Raw genomic sequence first — 15,596 nt, forward strand, 5'->3', positions numbered from 1 at the left:
CCGGCCGTGTCACTATGAGGAGCTGCAGTGTGTTTGACCAGATATTTTGAAGGGAAATGCCATTAGCTGCTAATGTCAAAGTGATGGAAACAAACTGGCTTGAACTGCTTAAGAGGATGCCCCTGTGTTTAGCAACTAGCTTCTGCTGTTCCTTTCCCCTGTGTGTGTGAGTCGCTGTGGGTTAGAAGGTTGGTTAGTACTGAATCACCAGGGTGCAGAGCCTGGAGTTCCTGGGTGTAACAGACACTGGGAGTGTTCTTTGTCTCTGCCAGAGAAAGCCAGCGCCACGGAAATGCGCTACGCCAAGCTGAAAGAGAAACACAGCGAGCTCATCAACACGCACGCAGAGCTGCTGCGAAAGGTGAGGGCTGGCTCGTGTGGCTACAGGAGGGCTAGGGCTTTAGCGGAGCCCGAGGGCGTCACAGAAATCAGCTTGTATATTTTTCTCTCCCTGTTCCACTCCCCTGATGCCGCTGCCTGTCTAGCCCTGGCCTCTTTTCTGTCTGTCCCTGCAGCCTCGACACTGTTAATTCAAGACCCCCTTCCTGCCATCTGCAGTCTTTCTACATCTCTCCATGACCCCTTTATCTTTTCTCGGGCCTGTCAGTTTCTTTCTTTCTGTTACCTGCAGCATTTTGGGATATGTACTTTGTATGAAAGGTGCTGTCCAAAATACAGATCCTGCCAGGGCTCATTGGCCTGTAAAGAGGTGGAAGGATCGAATGAGGAATTTGGAAACTGGAATTTGAATTGACTGGATTGAATGAGGCATGAAATGCTTTCAACCCTAGCAGTGGTGCTTGGATGTTCCCCATCCCCGCCCCTCACACACAAACACCCCAATATACCGAAACAACTCTCCAATCCTCCTCTCTTGTGCTCAGAATGCAGATACTGCCAAGCAACTAACAGTGACGCAGCAGAGCCAGGAAGAAGTGGCTCGTGTCAAAGAGCAGCTGGCGTTTCAGATGGAGCAGGTGAAGCGGGAGTCGGAGATGAAGGTATGTCTACTCCTGCCCAAAGCTCTGCCCTGGTTTTGACCAAAATAGCCTTGAGGGCTGATCTTGTTCCTGTAGGAATTAATGTGCACGTGTTTGTACCTGAAAAAATTGTGTGAAGAGCTATGTTGCTCCTACATATGCAGGCATCTTCGCTGGTTTGGCAGCCACAAAATAAGAGGCTGCGTTGAGATCAAGTGATCGTCTCTGGCCTGATTTCTCTGAGGTGCTGAGCACCTGCAGCACCTCAGCACCCTGCCCTGAACCTTGAGGTCAATGGAAGCTGGGAGCACTCAGCAGCTCTGAAAAATCAGCCCCTGGCATTTGTATTTTCCAGCACAGCTGCCTGAATGAATGGGACTGAAATTCCCCAAGCCTAGCCCATGGCGACTAGCCCATGGCATGTGTGATGGATGCACAGTCGAGTACTCATCCTTGTGTCCGGTACATAGCCTGCCCTCTGCCTTCAGGGGCAATTAGTGATTCACACCCTTCCTAACAACCTGGGTTTGCATCACTCAGGTTGTTGCCGCCCAGATTCCTTGGCAGTCAGGTGGTTTATAGGCACATTTCACCCACATCTCCTCCAGAGTCATTGTCCATCTGTCCATGAAATCTCCAGGGTGGGTCTAAATTTTCAGACGTGACTAAAGATTATGGGAGCCCAGTTAGGCACTCTAAGGGGCCTGGTATTCAGAACATGCTGAGGTCTCAGATAAAATCCCTAGTCACTTCTGGAAAATGTAAGCTCCTGTTTCTTTAAGCAGTTGGGCTGCCTTGCCCGTGGCCCACTGGGTTGCAGAGCTGTAGAAAGCCATTGTCTAAGTGGGCACAGAAGTAAAACTGGAGAGCTATCCTGATTCGTTCTCTGATTCCCTTCTGTCTGCAAATGTAGCTTGAAGACCAGACCTTGCAGATGGAGCAGCTGAAGAGAGAACTGGAAGCCAAGAAAGAAGAGCTGACCCAGATTCAGAGTTCGCTCAGCCATTCCAAGCAGGTACATGGCCCAGATGGTAGGAACATGCCCACAAAGGGGACTGCTTTTTCGAGGTGCTGAGCACCCCTGGGAATTGGACTCCAAGCAGAATCCTGCCTGTAAGAGAGTGCTCAGTGCTGCCTTTCAACTGTGGGGGACTTTCTGGCATCCTTGTGACGGGCTGGAGAAGGAAATGAAGGATGCCTGCCCCTGTGTGTTTGTGTAGATGACCACACAATACATTGGCAGACTTCCCGCTCCTCTTAGGCAGCATTTCAGACCCACAGGGCACCAGGCAACGGCTCCCACTCAGATCCTGGAGATCTCCTCTCCCCCTCCCCACGCTCATTAAAACCAGATTCTCTGAGTGCACAATCCACCAGGTGGTGACCTGAATATACTGCAGAGGCTACGCAGGCTGTCAATGGACTTCAGCTTGCAGAATTGGAGTTATAAGGAACATGGATAAACCGTGAGAGCTTCACCCTTGTGCCAACCCCTCTATTGCGAATAAAAGGGCTGAAATGGCATAAAGGGGCCCTAAAAGGTCCCTTTCCCTCCAGGGGCGGAGTTCCACAGCACAGTCCTGTGTAGGACAGCTGCAGGGCTCCTTCCTGAGCCCCCCTTTGCAAGTCTCAGCAGAGTGGGCCTGGGTTGAGGTACAGCATGAGGCAGCCCGGGGAGTCTGCTGTAACGTAGACCCCCCCCAGGATCGTCCCAAGTTACAGCGGAAGCCAGGCCAGCCCTGAAGCAGCCTAGGATTCAGAGGTCACAAAGGTGACGTAAAGCTACTATAGGCAGACTCGCCCTGGGCTGGGAGTTCTGTGCTGCACCTCTGAGGTGAGCAGCACAGAATCTCCCCCCAGATGCTGTATGGGGAGGTGCTGGCTCGGGGGAATTCATCATGGGCTATACATCTTTCATGTCCAGGTCCCTGACTCCAGTGGCTGTGGCTGGCTGTCCAGTGGCCTGTGTGTAAATGAATTTGGTGGGTCCCAGGCCCGTTCCCACTTGGTGCACGTCCTCTTCACGGAAGCCACCACTGAACTTGGTGCTAACTAGTTGAGAGGCCAAGGCCATCGTGATCTCACGCCACCTCCTGTGCTGCTCTCTCCAGGAGAACAGTTTGAGACTAGCTTGCCCTGCTGCTGGATAACAGGAGGGGTCCCTCATTGCTTTCTAAATTCCTTCCCAGCTCTTTAGAAGGCCAAGAATCCCCCATGGCTGGCTGGCCCAGGCTGGCATCGGTTGTCATGCGGGTTAGTTGGTACCTGGTGCCTAGTGGAGCGGGCAGAGATTTGTGCTGAGGGCTTGGATTGTGTGTGAGTAGTTTTGAGACCCTGACTCTTCCCCTTTGTTTTCAGGCTGGCTCTGAGCTCCACTCTCAGGTGGAAGCCCTGCACGCTGAGAAGGACTTGCTGAGGAAGTCGGTGAGCGAGAAGGAGTGTGAGCTGCTGTCTGTAAAGGGCCTGATTCAGGAGAAGGAGCTGCTGTTGAACCAGGAGGCAGAGAGGAGTGCCAAAGAAATCAGGGAGCTGCAGGGGAAACTCATGGAAAAGGTACTGGGGAGAAAAGTTTAGGGTCTCAGGGCAGAAGCCCCTTTCCCAAGCATCCCTCGGAACCTGCTGGGGCCTCGAGTGACGCGCATGCAGAGAAAAGAGCCAGGCAGGAGGCTTAGCTAATGTGGAATGAATCTATCTAATGCCAAAGAAATCACTTTGTGGTCAGACTGCATATGTCACGTGGCTGACGTGGCAAACCCCTTACAGCCTGAATGGTCACTTGCAGTGACACAGCTTCTCTCATGGGCAGATCTCCAGGTGATTTGCAGCCAGCAATAAACAAAGCCCCTCCACATCTCTGCCCATCTGGGAGGGTGTATTGCCCAGCGGTCAGAGCAGTGAACTGGGAGTTTGTTCTTGACTCTGCCATTAATTTGGGCTTCGTATGATCCTGCAATGAAAGGCCATCTTTGCCTCCTGAATATCCCCAAGATCCACTGGCCCCATGCTGGATAACCCCCTGGCCTGCTGAAGCCCGTTTCTCATTCCCTCTTCTGGACTGTAGCGTAGTGTGGCTGCTGTGTGGGTGAGGGGCAGGAGTGGGAGGGAAAAGGGGCTCCAGCCTGAGCCCAAACATCTACATTGCAATTAAATAGCCCCTTAGCCTGAACCCTGTGAGCCCGAGGCAGCTGGCACGGGCCAGCCACGGGGTTTTAATTGCAGTGTAGACATACCTTAGATTCTCTTTTGGGCTCTGCTAGAGACTCCCTGTGTGGCTTTGGGCAAGTCACTTTACCTCTTCTCCTCAGTTTCCCCATCTGTGAAATGGAGGTAATACTTCCCACCAGCCTCTGGAGCACTCTCTGTAAAGCCCACTGAGACCCTGGAAGGAAGGGCACTGCAGATGGGAAATGATTATTGCAGAGGTGGACAGCTGCAGGCTGTGAGGACTCCGAGACCCTGCAGCATGTGTAATGTCGTTTATTTACAACCCACAGAAAAACCAGGAGCAGAGCCTCCAGCAGAAGCTTCTGGATGACCAGTTTGGTATGCTCCAGGGAACGGTGAAGGAGGCAGAGAACATCATCCAAGACGCCATTGCCAAGCTGGACGACCCCTTGCACATCCGATGCACCAGCTCTCCAGGTAGGGAGCTGTTGGCAGCCAGGGAGAGCCGAGCTTTGCAGATGCGAGCTGGCTCTGTGCCTTCTTCCTGGCAGGTGGGTGATGCTGCCCCATAAGTCTCCCTGGCACTGTCTTCTTGGCTAAATATTGAGCCTGAAGGGTTCTGGGCTCCTTGGCTTTCCCTGGGGTGAATTATCTGCAACATAGAATTTTCTTTCTTTCGTGAGTCAGACCCTAATACTGCTTGAACGCACCCTTTGGCTTAGTCAGCTGGACACCTGTTGGAGTGCGAGGAGTGGGAAGATCCCCTCTAGAAGGGACAGGTAATGCTGATCCCACCCTTGGCCCCCATCTGGCCAGCCAAGCTGTGGCAGAACAGCTTGTTAGCGCTGATTTCTGTGCCCTTGTGGGTGTCCAGGCTTAGATGCCGGGCTCAGATGCCGGTCTGGAAATGGTTCTTCGCGCTGAATTGCTGCAGGGCTTTCTGAACCAGGGGGCTCAGGTCAGCAGCAGCTTGGTCATGGCTGAAGGAGTGTTGGGCTTCATAAACAGGAGGCATCTCAAAATAAGTGTAGCACTCAAAAGGCCCCCGATTGGATGGCGACTCCTTGCTCAGTACTCGGAGGTATTCTCTTACTAACACAGTCAAACTAGGACAGCATGGCCCGTAAAGCCAGGAACAGGTTAATTCTCCTGATGGGCGCCTCGCTGCAACATCCAGACTCTCGGGCTGTTCAGACAGGTACGTGGCCTTGTTCAGGCCCATGTCCCACATGTAATCCCTTCCTCACCTTCACTTGACCCTTGGTGTCTTTGCAGATTACCTCATCAGCCGGGCGCAGGCAGCCCTGGAGTCTGTGAACTCCTTGGAGACTGGGCAAGGGCAGTATGTGACCAACATGACAGGTAAAGGTGCCTGGGCCGTGAGTCTGGTTCGGAAGCTGGGAGTGAGGCCAGCCCCGCAGGAGAGCACGTCTGAAATGGGCAGACCAGGAAGTGTGGGCGGGGTCGCTGCGATTTGGTCCAGACCTGAACAGTTCTGTGTGCTTAATGTGTCTGTGAAATCCGTGGGGTGTAAATAAAGAAATAAATCGCATAGTGACAGGCCATGTTCAATACCCTGGAGTGCTGAGAGGCTGGGCTCCCTGCCTGGGAGGGAGGAGGTGGGGGAGTTGGTCATTGCGAGCGCTGGAAACTTTCTGGTTGTGGGTGGGTTGGGGAGCGTGGGATGTGATGGCCCTACGCTGTCATTTCTGCGAGCCCAGAGCTCTGACAGGCGCATTTTAATACATGCACATGAATTAACGAATGAGGCTTTTCTTGTGTTCAGGGTATTCAAGTCCTAACCTCTCTGTCTGGGAGCTAAGGATTAGTGTTCCCAGATTGGAGGACGCTGAGACTTGGAGTGATTAAGGCCAAAATTGTTCAGCCTCCTAAATTCATATTTAGGCTCCCACGGATGGGATTTCCAAAGGGAGCCGAGTGACTTAGGTGCAGACGTCCCTTTGGCCTCGACATCAGGCTCCTGTTCGTGCAAAGGCTGGCCAGGGTGATTTTATGCAGGGACACCCAGGAGTCAGTGCTGGAGCTCGGACTAGGGTACAGGAGTCCCTGGCTCCCAGGTCTGTGCGTGGACTGCTCTGCGCTCATCAGGCAGTTACCGATTCCCCGTGTGTCCCAGCTCTGAGCATTGGTGCTTCGGACACTGCTCTGGGGGTCGCTGACAAACGCTTGGTGTAGGAGAGGAGAAGGGCGAGCTGATGGCCAGCAAGCAGGCAACTTCCCACCTAGAATGATCCCCGAAATGTTTCGCTGGTGCAGGGACCTTTGCGTGAGAGCATCGGTGTCCAGTGCTCATCCTGCGGCCTGTCTCTCTTTGTTTCTATAGATGCCACTGGGTTGGTGGCGGCCCTGGCCCAGTTTGCTCACTTGACTGCCGACACCATCGTGAATGGCAGTGCCACGTCCCACATGGCACCCACTGACCATGCCGACAGTGAGTAACGAACCCAAAGCCTGCTTCAGGTGCTTTCAAAAACCCTGGCGCAGTTAGGACTGGCACCAGGCAGGCAGTCCTGTGTCCTGTTTACTCCCAGGGAAGCCACGGTGTAGCCTGGGCCAGTGCAGGATCCCCTCACAACCTGCTGAGGTGCCTTCAGCCTGCTGTGTGAGATTGCCCTAGTGGGAACAGGGGACTTCCAGTCAGGCCTTGGTCTCTCTGCCAGCCTGGTGCCCTCTAGTGTCCTTTAGTGCCAAAGGTGCTGGTAGCTTGTGTGATGCAGACACTGAACTGAGACCCAACCAGCTAAGACATCTAATGCCTTGTAGTGACAAGTTCACGGGCTCTCCCCTGCTCTCAACACCTGCCCGGATTTCCAGCTTCACTTAATCAGCAGATGCCAGAGGTTGGTGCAGAATTGAAAACAACTCACTCCCCATGTGCCTCTGGGCCCCCCGCAACCCACATGGAATGCGGGAGTGTGGCAGGGCCCACTGTTGCTATCGGCACCTGGCTGATGGAAAGAGGATGTGCACGTGCAGCCGGTATGTTCTTGTGCCGCTGCAGCCCTAGCTCGGTGAGGAGCACATCTGATGATGAGCAGGACGGTTCGTGTCTGCTGGAGGGGTTTTGAGTGACTCACTACGTAGTGGTTAGGGCTGGGGAGAGCAGCTCTGACTAAGTGCCTCTCTACAGTTACTAAATGTGGTGCAGGCTTCAGCAGATCTTCCTTTCTGTTGTCCAGACATGCACTAATTGAATGTTACGGGCAATCTTCCTTCTTTGCCAGGGATGAATGCAAAGCCTTCCCTGAAGCAGGCTGTCCCTTATTTTGTATGACTATAGCACCTAGCTATATCAGCACTGCATTGTGCAAATGTGTAGTGAGAGAGTCCCTGCCTCAGAGAGCTTCCTTTTGAATTAGACAAGATGGACAAAGAGTGGGCAAGAAAACAGACCCAGAGAGACAATGTGACTTGCCGAAGGACACACAGCGAGTTAGTGGCACAGCCACCCATGTCTTCCAAGCACCAGTCCAGTGCTCTGGCCACTACGCCACACTACCTCCCTATTTCCTGCCTCACCTTGTTTGTTCACCTGACTCTCTCCTAGGGCTAGTGGTTTTTCCTGTTGTTTATTTTCTCTTCTCCACTGTAATACTTGGCACTAAGATCACACTCTTCAAAGCATTTTACAAATGTTGCTTAACCCACTCAACGTATCTGAGGAAGAAGCCACAGAGGGAGTCAGTGTGAGGATTAGAACTCAGGACCGCCTGGCCCCCAGTTCTGTCCTTGGACCACTAGACCATACACCCCTCATGCAAAGGAAACAAACTGCCTGCATCTTTTTTATTCCTTTGCCGTAACTGAGATTCTTTCTCCTGTCAGAATTAACTGAAACCTGCAGGGACTGTGGGCATCAGAGTCTGGGGTATCTGAACGAGCTGAAGGATAAGCAGTTGCTGAGACAGGCAAACCTGGAGGACGTGAGGAGAACTCTACAGGGCATCCTTCAACTGGGCCAGGTAGGGGGCAATCCTCAGAGTGGGGATACACTCGTGGAGGAGCACTTCATCTTAGATACACATCGTCTTGGGACAAATCCACCCTGGGTGTAACTCCATCCAATCCAGAGGAGCCACACCAGGAAAGGATTTGACCCACTGGGGCCGAGACATGCAAGTAGGAGGACGCTCAGATGATTCAGATGGAAACGAAATAGCGTCCACAAGTGGCGCCCCATGGCTTCCTCTGCCATTGTTGACTTGCATGGCAGACCCAGGTGGTTTCCTGGCTTCTATTTATAGCAGCAAAGTTAAGCCGTTGCTCTGCAGGGATGTGGCTTCTGCTGGCTAGCGATGAGTGCAGATTAGTGCTTAGCAGCCAGGAGCTTAACACCTTTCACTTTTTTCTCTTGCGGGAAAGTTCCAGCTTGTTATAGCCGAGGCTGGGGACTGGCTTGGGTTTTAGACTTGGCATTTTTACCTTCTTCAGAAATGACTATTCCAGGTCCCAGAACATCTCCCTCCTCAAGTCTCATCCTGATTGGCATTTGCTCTTGGTGCCACCAGCTGGCCCCCAAAGGATCCCACCATTGTGTCTTAGACTGGCAGGCAATTATGCATTCCCTGTGGTGAGCGCTAGCATGAGGGACTTGCTTCTCTTGCATCCATGGCTGCCCCTCCCTCTTCGCAACTCTGAGCCATAAATCCAGAGCTGTGATGTATTCCAACCTCCCTTAGTCCGTCACCGCTTTCCTATTGTTCTGTGTTTAAACCCCCTTTCATTTATTTTTGTTGCAGTCACGGGGCAGGAGTTATGTGTTTGTATTTGGTAACAATTTAAAAGCTAAGTGTGTATTGAATTATTGTCCAGCATTCCAAGCCCCGGCTGGAAAAAGGAAACTTTCTTTTGGAATTGATTTCATGTCTCATTCTTTATGATCTTATCTAGCTATTAATGTGGAACAAATGACTATTTTTTTCTTTTTAGATTAAAAAAACAAACTTCAAATGAACGTAATGTTGGGGAAGGCATCGCTGAGAGCCTGGAGCCTTGACACATTAATTCTATTTGTATTTTTGTAGCACCCACCTTCCTTATGTAGGAGCAGGCTCCGTTGTGCTGGGGGCTGTACAAGTGCAGATTGGGGGACAATCCTGACCTAAGATCTAATTTGAATCTCTCTCTCCTGTACATTTGGGTTCTGCAGGAACTTGATCAAAGTCCAATATCTCAATTTTTGTATTTGATTTTTTTTTAAATTCCCCATGTGCTTTATTTTAATTCCAGGAGCCATTTATAGGGGTTGAAATAACATGATTGTGGGTAGCATTTCAGTGGAAATACCCTTAGACCAGATCAGGTTATTTTAGCCCAGTAAGTGGCTCCCTGAAACAGTGAAAAATTTGCAAACCCACATACACCCTCCTGCCCCAAAATTGCCACTAGCATTATACAGTAATATGCTACTAACTTATAGTACAACGAGCAATTCTGCCTTCCGCGTGCTCTGGAAAGCTACCGCAGCACTCCTGTTGGCTGAGTGCAGGTCTGTCCCTGTTTTTGGAGTGTTTTCTTTAAATGAAAAATCAAACTTCCTTTATGACCCTTTGACTCTCTCTGAGATTCCTCTGATATATTTACTGCAAGACTCTGGTTCACCTGGATCATCCCCAGCTCTTCATCGTTGTGGAGAGTTTTGTTCTCGGGGTTTTGCTCTTTCCAGGCCAAAGAGAGATTCTTGCTAGTTGTTTGTTTGAAATCTTTGGGAAAGTTTTTATCCTGGCACCTGATTTCACACTGGCTCGTTGCTTTCTTCCCTTTGCCAGGAGTTGAGACCTAAAAGCTTAGACATCAAGCAAGAAGAGCTGGGTGATATGGTTGATAAGGAAATGTCCTCCACCTCAGCAGCTATTGAAGATGCTGTCAGAAGGATAGAGGTGAGGTGAAGACTGTGGACTCTGTGTCTAGCAGAGAAAAATCGGAAATCCTGGCCTGAGTCCCAATAGAGCTGCTATCTGTCACACTCTGAGTCAAGGCCCCCGAGGCAGACAGGGATCCAGAATTCTCAGACCTGACCACGTCAGTTCATTTGACAGGATCTCATGAAAGGAAACCCTCTTCCTTTATTTTTCCTACCACGGCCAATCAGGTGGCAGATTTTAACCACCTCTTCCTGTCTTCTCAACAGGAGATGATGAATCAAGCCCGAAATAAAAGCTCTGGTGTTAAACTGGAAGTGAACGAGAGGTGAGTAAAAAGCATCAACTAAGGAGAGTTAGCACGTGTGGGATCTGGAGTTTCTCTTTTTGAGGGGAAGAGCTATTAATGAGGACATAGCTCTCTTCAAATGAAGCCGTCTGTGTAGTGGTGTCTCTGTTGACAAGCCTGCCTTTCATGTGCCTTGTACCATCACCAACAGCAGCACTGTTGGATTTCTTATGTTCATCTCGTGCAGAGTGGGGAAAAAGCATGTCCCCAATATAACATGCTGGGCTAAAATGTATTTTACTGGAAAACTACACGTACTGTACATTGCTGCATCTGATTTGAAGCTGTTTTCTGGGCTCCCTCAAACCAGGTTCCCCTTGATCTGGTTTAATTTCCATTTTATTTTAATCACACGGAAGATGTTCCCTCAGTCAAACTTGCTAAATATTTTGTCCTTGTTTCCAACAGAATTTTGAACTCCTGCACTGATCTGATGAAGGTCAGTACTTCTGATATTAAACCTACATTACAATTCCTGGAAATATGTGGTGTAACTTAAAATTCTTGGCTGAGCAATCGCTCTTTATAAAATCCTTGTAAAACAATGGAGTCTGCTTTGATTTGTTTCAGGCAATTAGGCTCCTCGTAATGACATCCACCAACCTACAGAAGGAGATTGTCGAAAGTGGAAGGGTAAGGCTCACTTTGGGATCATACAGCCACTCTTCTTTGTGGGTTGACATGAAATATTGGAGGAATTTTTTTCAAAAATTGCTCGACTTGGGCAAACATTAACCTAACGTCACAGTTTCTAAACAGACTGTACACTATGAAACGTGGGGTGTTTATTGAAAAAGGCATCCATAACCTGTGCTTATAGGAGATGTTTGCGCTCATCTTAACAAGCCTGGTCAATGTACAGAGGATGATGACGACTCAATCCAGTCTATTTTAAACTGAAGTCAAAATTTTCAATCCTGGGGGGGCCTAGAATTATAGATTTAGGCATTTAAGTGAATGTGACCTGATTTGTCAGAGATGTGGCGAGCCTGCAGCTCCCACTGACTTTGGGCACAGCACTTCTGCAAATTGGGCCACTTCTGGGTAGGTGCCTGGATATGGATTTAGGCACCTCATGTTTTTGGGAAAATTTCACCTGCATGTTCTATGTTTTGGGTCGCATAAGTTTGTTTGACCACGGTGCCCTGGGACATGCTGTGTATGGTATATTCAAGGGAGCTGAAACTTTTAAGAACAATTTGAAAATGTGACATCTATTTTGATATGCTGATTGCTTATTTAAAAACTGATGCAAAGTGTGTCCTATTAAATGCAACCTAACATTTTCGTGACAACAGGGGGCAGCAACAACACAAGAATTTTATGCTAAGAACTCCCGTTGGACGGAAGGCTTGATCTCTGCCTCCAAAGCTGTGGGATGGGGAGCCACACAGCTCGTGTAGGTATCTGCGATGCCTGTCGGTTTTAAATAGTCACAGATTGGAAATGTTTCTCAGGCACTGCACAGGAGGTTTCCTTCAGTATGTGCTGCACTATGGGTGTACAGAACCCCTGTATATGCTGTAACCTGTAACCAATGTGCACTCCAGTTTCCTAGCAACTGAATTTAGAGCTGACTAAATAGACTATATGCGGTAGGATCCCAGTTCTCTAGACCCAAGCCCCTCAATCAATTGAATAGCTAGTGTTGTTTCCCTGTCTGCTGCCCCACCTTCCCCTTGTCATCGACCCCTAATAATACATATGTTAGATTGTAAGGTTTGTCCCAGAAGAAGGATTTTTGCTTCCTCTTGTTAGCAAATATTGAATACATTTTGGGTGTTACTCCGATTGAAATAGTGGTAATAATGTAGGGTTCAGTCCTGCCAGGAGTCTGAGCTCCATTCTGACCAGCGTGAATGGTAGGATTGCGTCTGTGGGAGAATATTCTACAGCCTAATGCATTTCACAGCAAGGAAGTTTTGTTTTCTGATAGCCTGAATCTAGGACCATTCTAATCATCCCCTTCCTCCTTGGTTTTTACACCCTTCAAGTACTTCTAGACTCTGGGGTTTTAGCATGTTTCCTCTATACATGAACCCTTTCAAAGAAAAGCTTTGCAGGCAATTATTTAAAGCCACAGGCAGAGTCTGAAGGATAAATAGCTTTGTACTTCCCTACTTTAAATTTATGTCAGGCTTCTCTGATCAAACTTCACTGTTGATCTATATTCTAGAGAATCTGCAGACAGAGTGGTTCTGCAAACGGGCAAATATGAAGAACTGATCGTCTGCTCCCATGAGATTGCAGCCAGCACAGCCCAGTTGGTGGCTGCATCCAAGGTAAATTTTCGAACAGAAATGCGTAAAAAAGAGGTGAAAGCTGTGACAGGTGTCTCCTCTGTTGTTCTGGTGGGGACACAATGTGTGGGGGTCTTGCTCCCCATCAGAGTCAGTGCAGGCTAAGCAAAACTCCCTTTTGGAGAGGAATTATTACTTCATGTTTTTGTTTAAAGTGAGATGTTATCTCCAGAAGGGCTGACCTCTGAAAAGAGGATACAAAACCTTCTTGCCTCTCCTTTTGAGCTGACTCTGTAGCAAGAGTTCTGATACCAACACAAAACCCCAGAATAAATAACTGTAGACATCTGTGCTGGAGATTATATATATTCCATTTTCTGCCACCTTTCCAATGTATATGGACAAAAGAGGTTTTGAAAGGTTAAAAATGATTGCTAGGTAGATGGATATTGGGTTATTTTATCTGTGTTGTGACGTCAGTTGATTAAAACTAAAAGTATGTTAAAAGCATGTTTTATTTTCACCACTTATGCTTTGTTAGTTCACTTATTTTGGTCACATTAGACAATGAAAATAAACTAGTCAATTTCACACTTGCTTCTAGTACATTTCATCTTCAGGTTCTCATGGACTAGCAGCATGCTGCTGCAGTAATGTTCAAATTAACAACATAAAAAAAATTTCTAATAACCTTTTAAAAACAAAACCTAGAGGTTGGGCCCAGCCTGCTTGATGCAGTGTCTCTTAAAAATAACCAGAGTCTTTCAAACAAAAGCAAATGATGTCTTGCCCCTTTTCCATTTCCACAGCTTAGCTGCGTCTTATTTAGTTCTGAGTAGAATCTAAAGAGTTCAGGTTTCCATTCACACACGCATTTGGAAGCGTGTTTGCATATATACAAAAAAACTGGCATCTCTTTGCATTTTGCTCGTGGCTAAGTAACTCTGAAAACACTGGGTTGATCTTTGCAGGTGAAAGCCGATAAGAACAGCAGGAACCTGGGCAAGCTCCAGGAGTGCTCACGCAATGTAAATGAAATGGCTGCCAATGTTGTGGCTTCCACTAAGTCCGGACAAGAGCAGATTGAAGACAAAGGTGAGGTGTAAACAGAGCCTTGGGGGTTTAAGTGCAGAAATATACATGACTCTCACATTGACTCCAAGTGTCAGTTCATGTGCATTTCAAATGAGCAGATAATTTATACGCTTTCTGCTAAGCACACGTGCAGGGCTGGTGGGAGGAAAATATAAAGGTCGATCAGTGTTAAGTGCTATGGGATTCCCACATTCTGGGGTTTTGGGCTCTTGGCTTGTAGAGACCTATGCCTCTATTTGGGAAACGCATTGAGTCATTTTTACCATCCATCGATTCTACACCATTGCTCTTACTACAGCCTCCACAGGGCCATCTTAAGGGCTTTGTCTAGGCACCAAACATTCAGGCAGGCCTGAACTACTGACTGTGAATTACAGGCCCAAATTGCAATGCAGCCAGGAGGAGCTGAGTATCGTTATCCTGCAGTCTCACACCAACTACCAGCTGCAATTGTTCCTTAAAACATTTCAGTGATTGAACTTTTTAAAATAATTTTTGGGATAGTTTAGCATTCATTTAATGTGAAATATTCCATAATGGAGACACAATATAGGATGTGATTTCTAATAACTTCCACAGGGACTAGGAGAAAAGTAGCTGTTACAGGATCAAACTTTTCAGTCTTTTCCCATAAATATTTGGGTCCCTTCCAGGGAACTAGTGTGACAGCAGCCATCCTGGCTGACACATTGGGGATCGAACGCCAAAGCTAAAAGTGTGAGCTGCTAGAGGTTGATCTAGTTCGAGTCATCATAGCTCTGCGCCTGGGGTTGAGACATACTTGCATCAGCTGTGGATTGGGCACAGAGCAAGGGTCAGTAACACACTCACCAGTGGGTTACACTAGCACTTACACTCACTCAGTCCAAATAGGTGGGGAATGTGTCCAGCTGGCTCTGTTCTGCATCGTTGTTGGGACATGATCCTTGTAAGCTACAGGATAACACCCCCCCTCTCTCTCCTCCCACAAGATACTATGGACTTCTCTGGCATGTCGCTAATCAAACTGAAGAAGGAAGAAATGGAGACGCAGGTATGCCACCCCTTGCTCAGAATAGGTAAACAGGGTTAGGTTTGTTTTACTGATCTAGCAAACAGGGTGCTCCCAGCCATCCTCTCAGAACTAGTCTCTGAGAATCTCTGGTATGGATTTCAGCAGACAGTGTTGTGTATCCAGTCTTCAGCAATAAAACAGGACATGACTGACGTTGTTGCCAAAGAGTTCAGTCTCCTAGAATAGGCATATATAGCAGAATGTATTAGCCAAGATTGAATTTGGATGGGACACTGAAGCTGCCTAAAATTCAGCTTGTGGTTCAACAGCAGAAATGTCTTCATCACATCCCCTCCTAAAGATTACTCTAGGTTAACCTTGTTGTATGGTGATCCTGGTGCAGAATAGCCGCCACTTTCTACCCCAGAAGTGGCTGCATTTCTAGGGTAGGAGATCCCTGTGATACTGTTAAGAGCTTTAGGCCCCATTACAGACCTGGAAAAGAACATCGAGAGCGTCATAAACCATAATGTGATGGGAGAATGGTCTCTTTCTCTGACTGCTGTTGCCTGACTAGAGGGATCATAGTAGGGTGCACCCAGCACTTGGGGTTAGAGAGTAAAGGGCTTCTTGTTATGCAGGTGAAGGTGCTGGAACTAGAGAAGAAGTTGGAGAACGAGCGAATTCGTCTCGGCGAGCTGAGGAAGAAGCATTATGCTTTGGCTGGAGTGTATGAAGACCCAGATGAGGGGGAGGGGAAACCAGCTGTGGCGCCAAGGCGGAGCATCTTGAAGAAGCCACCACTGGCTCAGAAACCTGCCTACCCCCTAAAACAGGACTGTGAGGTATTCGCTCTGATCCATTCCCCTTCAGCTAACTAAACACCCCTGG

The 15,596-nt window shown here is 48.6% G+C and overlaps 1 protein-coding gene across 1 annotated transcript in view; it reads left to right on the top strand.

Annotated features, from left to right (window-relative positions):
• Positions 1 to 15,596, top strand: part of HIP1R (huntingtin interacting protein 1 related) — a 58,712-nt gene that overhangs the window by 40,151 nt on the left and 2,965 nt on the right. Inside the window, exons 15-31 of the mRNA XM_030582947.1 lie at positions 273 to 361; positions 885 to 1,001; positions 1,894 to 1,995; positions 3,339 to 3,533; positions 4,475 to 4,622; positions 5,421 to 5,507; positions 6,490 to 6,597; positions 7,992 to 8,128; positions 9,935 to 10,045; positions 10,297 to 10,355; positions 10,785 to 10,815; positions 10,947 to 11,009; positions 11,675 to 11,775; positions 12,553 to 12,658; positions 13,588 to 13,711; positions 14,683 to 14,744; positions 15,347 to 15,550. Coding sequence (XP_030438807.1) covers positions 273 to 361; positions 885 to 1,001; positions 1,894 to 1,995; positions 3,339 to 3,533; positions 4,475 to 4,622; positions 5,421 to 5,507; positions 6,490 to 6,597; positions 7,992 to 8,128; positions 9,935 to 10,045; positions 10,297 to 10,355; positions 10,785 to 10,815; positions 10,947 to 11,009; positions 11,675 to 11,775; positions 12,553 to 12,658; positions 13,588 to 13,711; positions 14,683 to 14,744; positions 15,347 to 15,550 — 1,844 coding nt within the window. The remainder of the gene's footprint in view (positions 1 to 272; positions 362 to 884; positions 1,002 to 1,893; positions 1,996 to 3,338; positions 3,534 to 4,474; positions 4,623 to 5,420; positions 5,508 to 6,489; positions 6,598 to 7,991; positions 8,129 to 9,934; positions 10,046 to 10,296; positions 10,356 to 10,784; positions 10,816 to 10,946; positions 11,010 to 11,674; positions 11,776 to 12,552; positions 12,659 to 13,587; positions 13,712 to 14,682; positions 14,745 to 15,346; positions 15,551 to 15,596) is intronic.

Source organism: Gopherus evgoodei, chromosome 13, assembly GCF_007399415.2.
Source record: "Gopherus evgoodei ecotype Sinaloan lineage chromosome 13, rGopEvg1_v1.p, whole genome shotgun sequence".
In the NCBI taxonomy this organism is placed as follows: domain Eukaryota; kingdom Metazoa; phylum Chordata; order Testudines; family Testudinidae; genus Gopherus; species Gopherus evgoodei.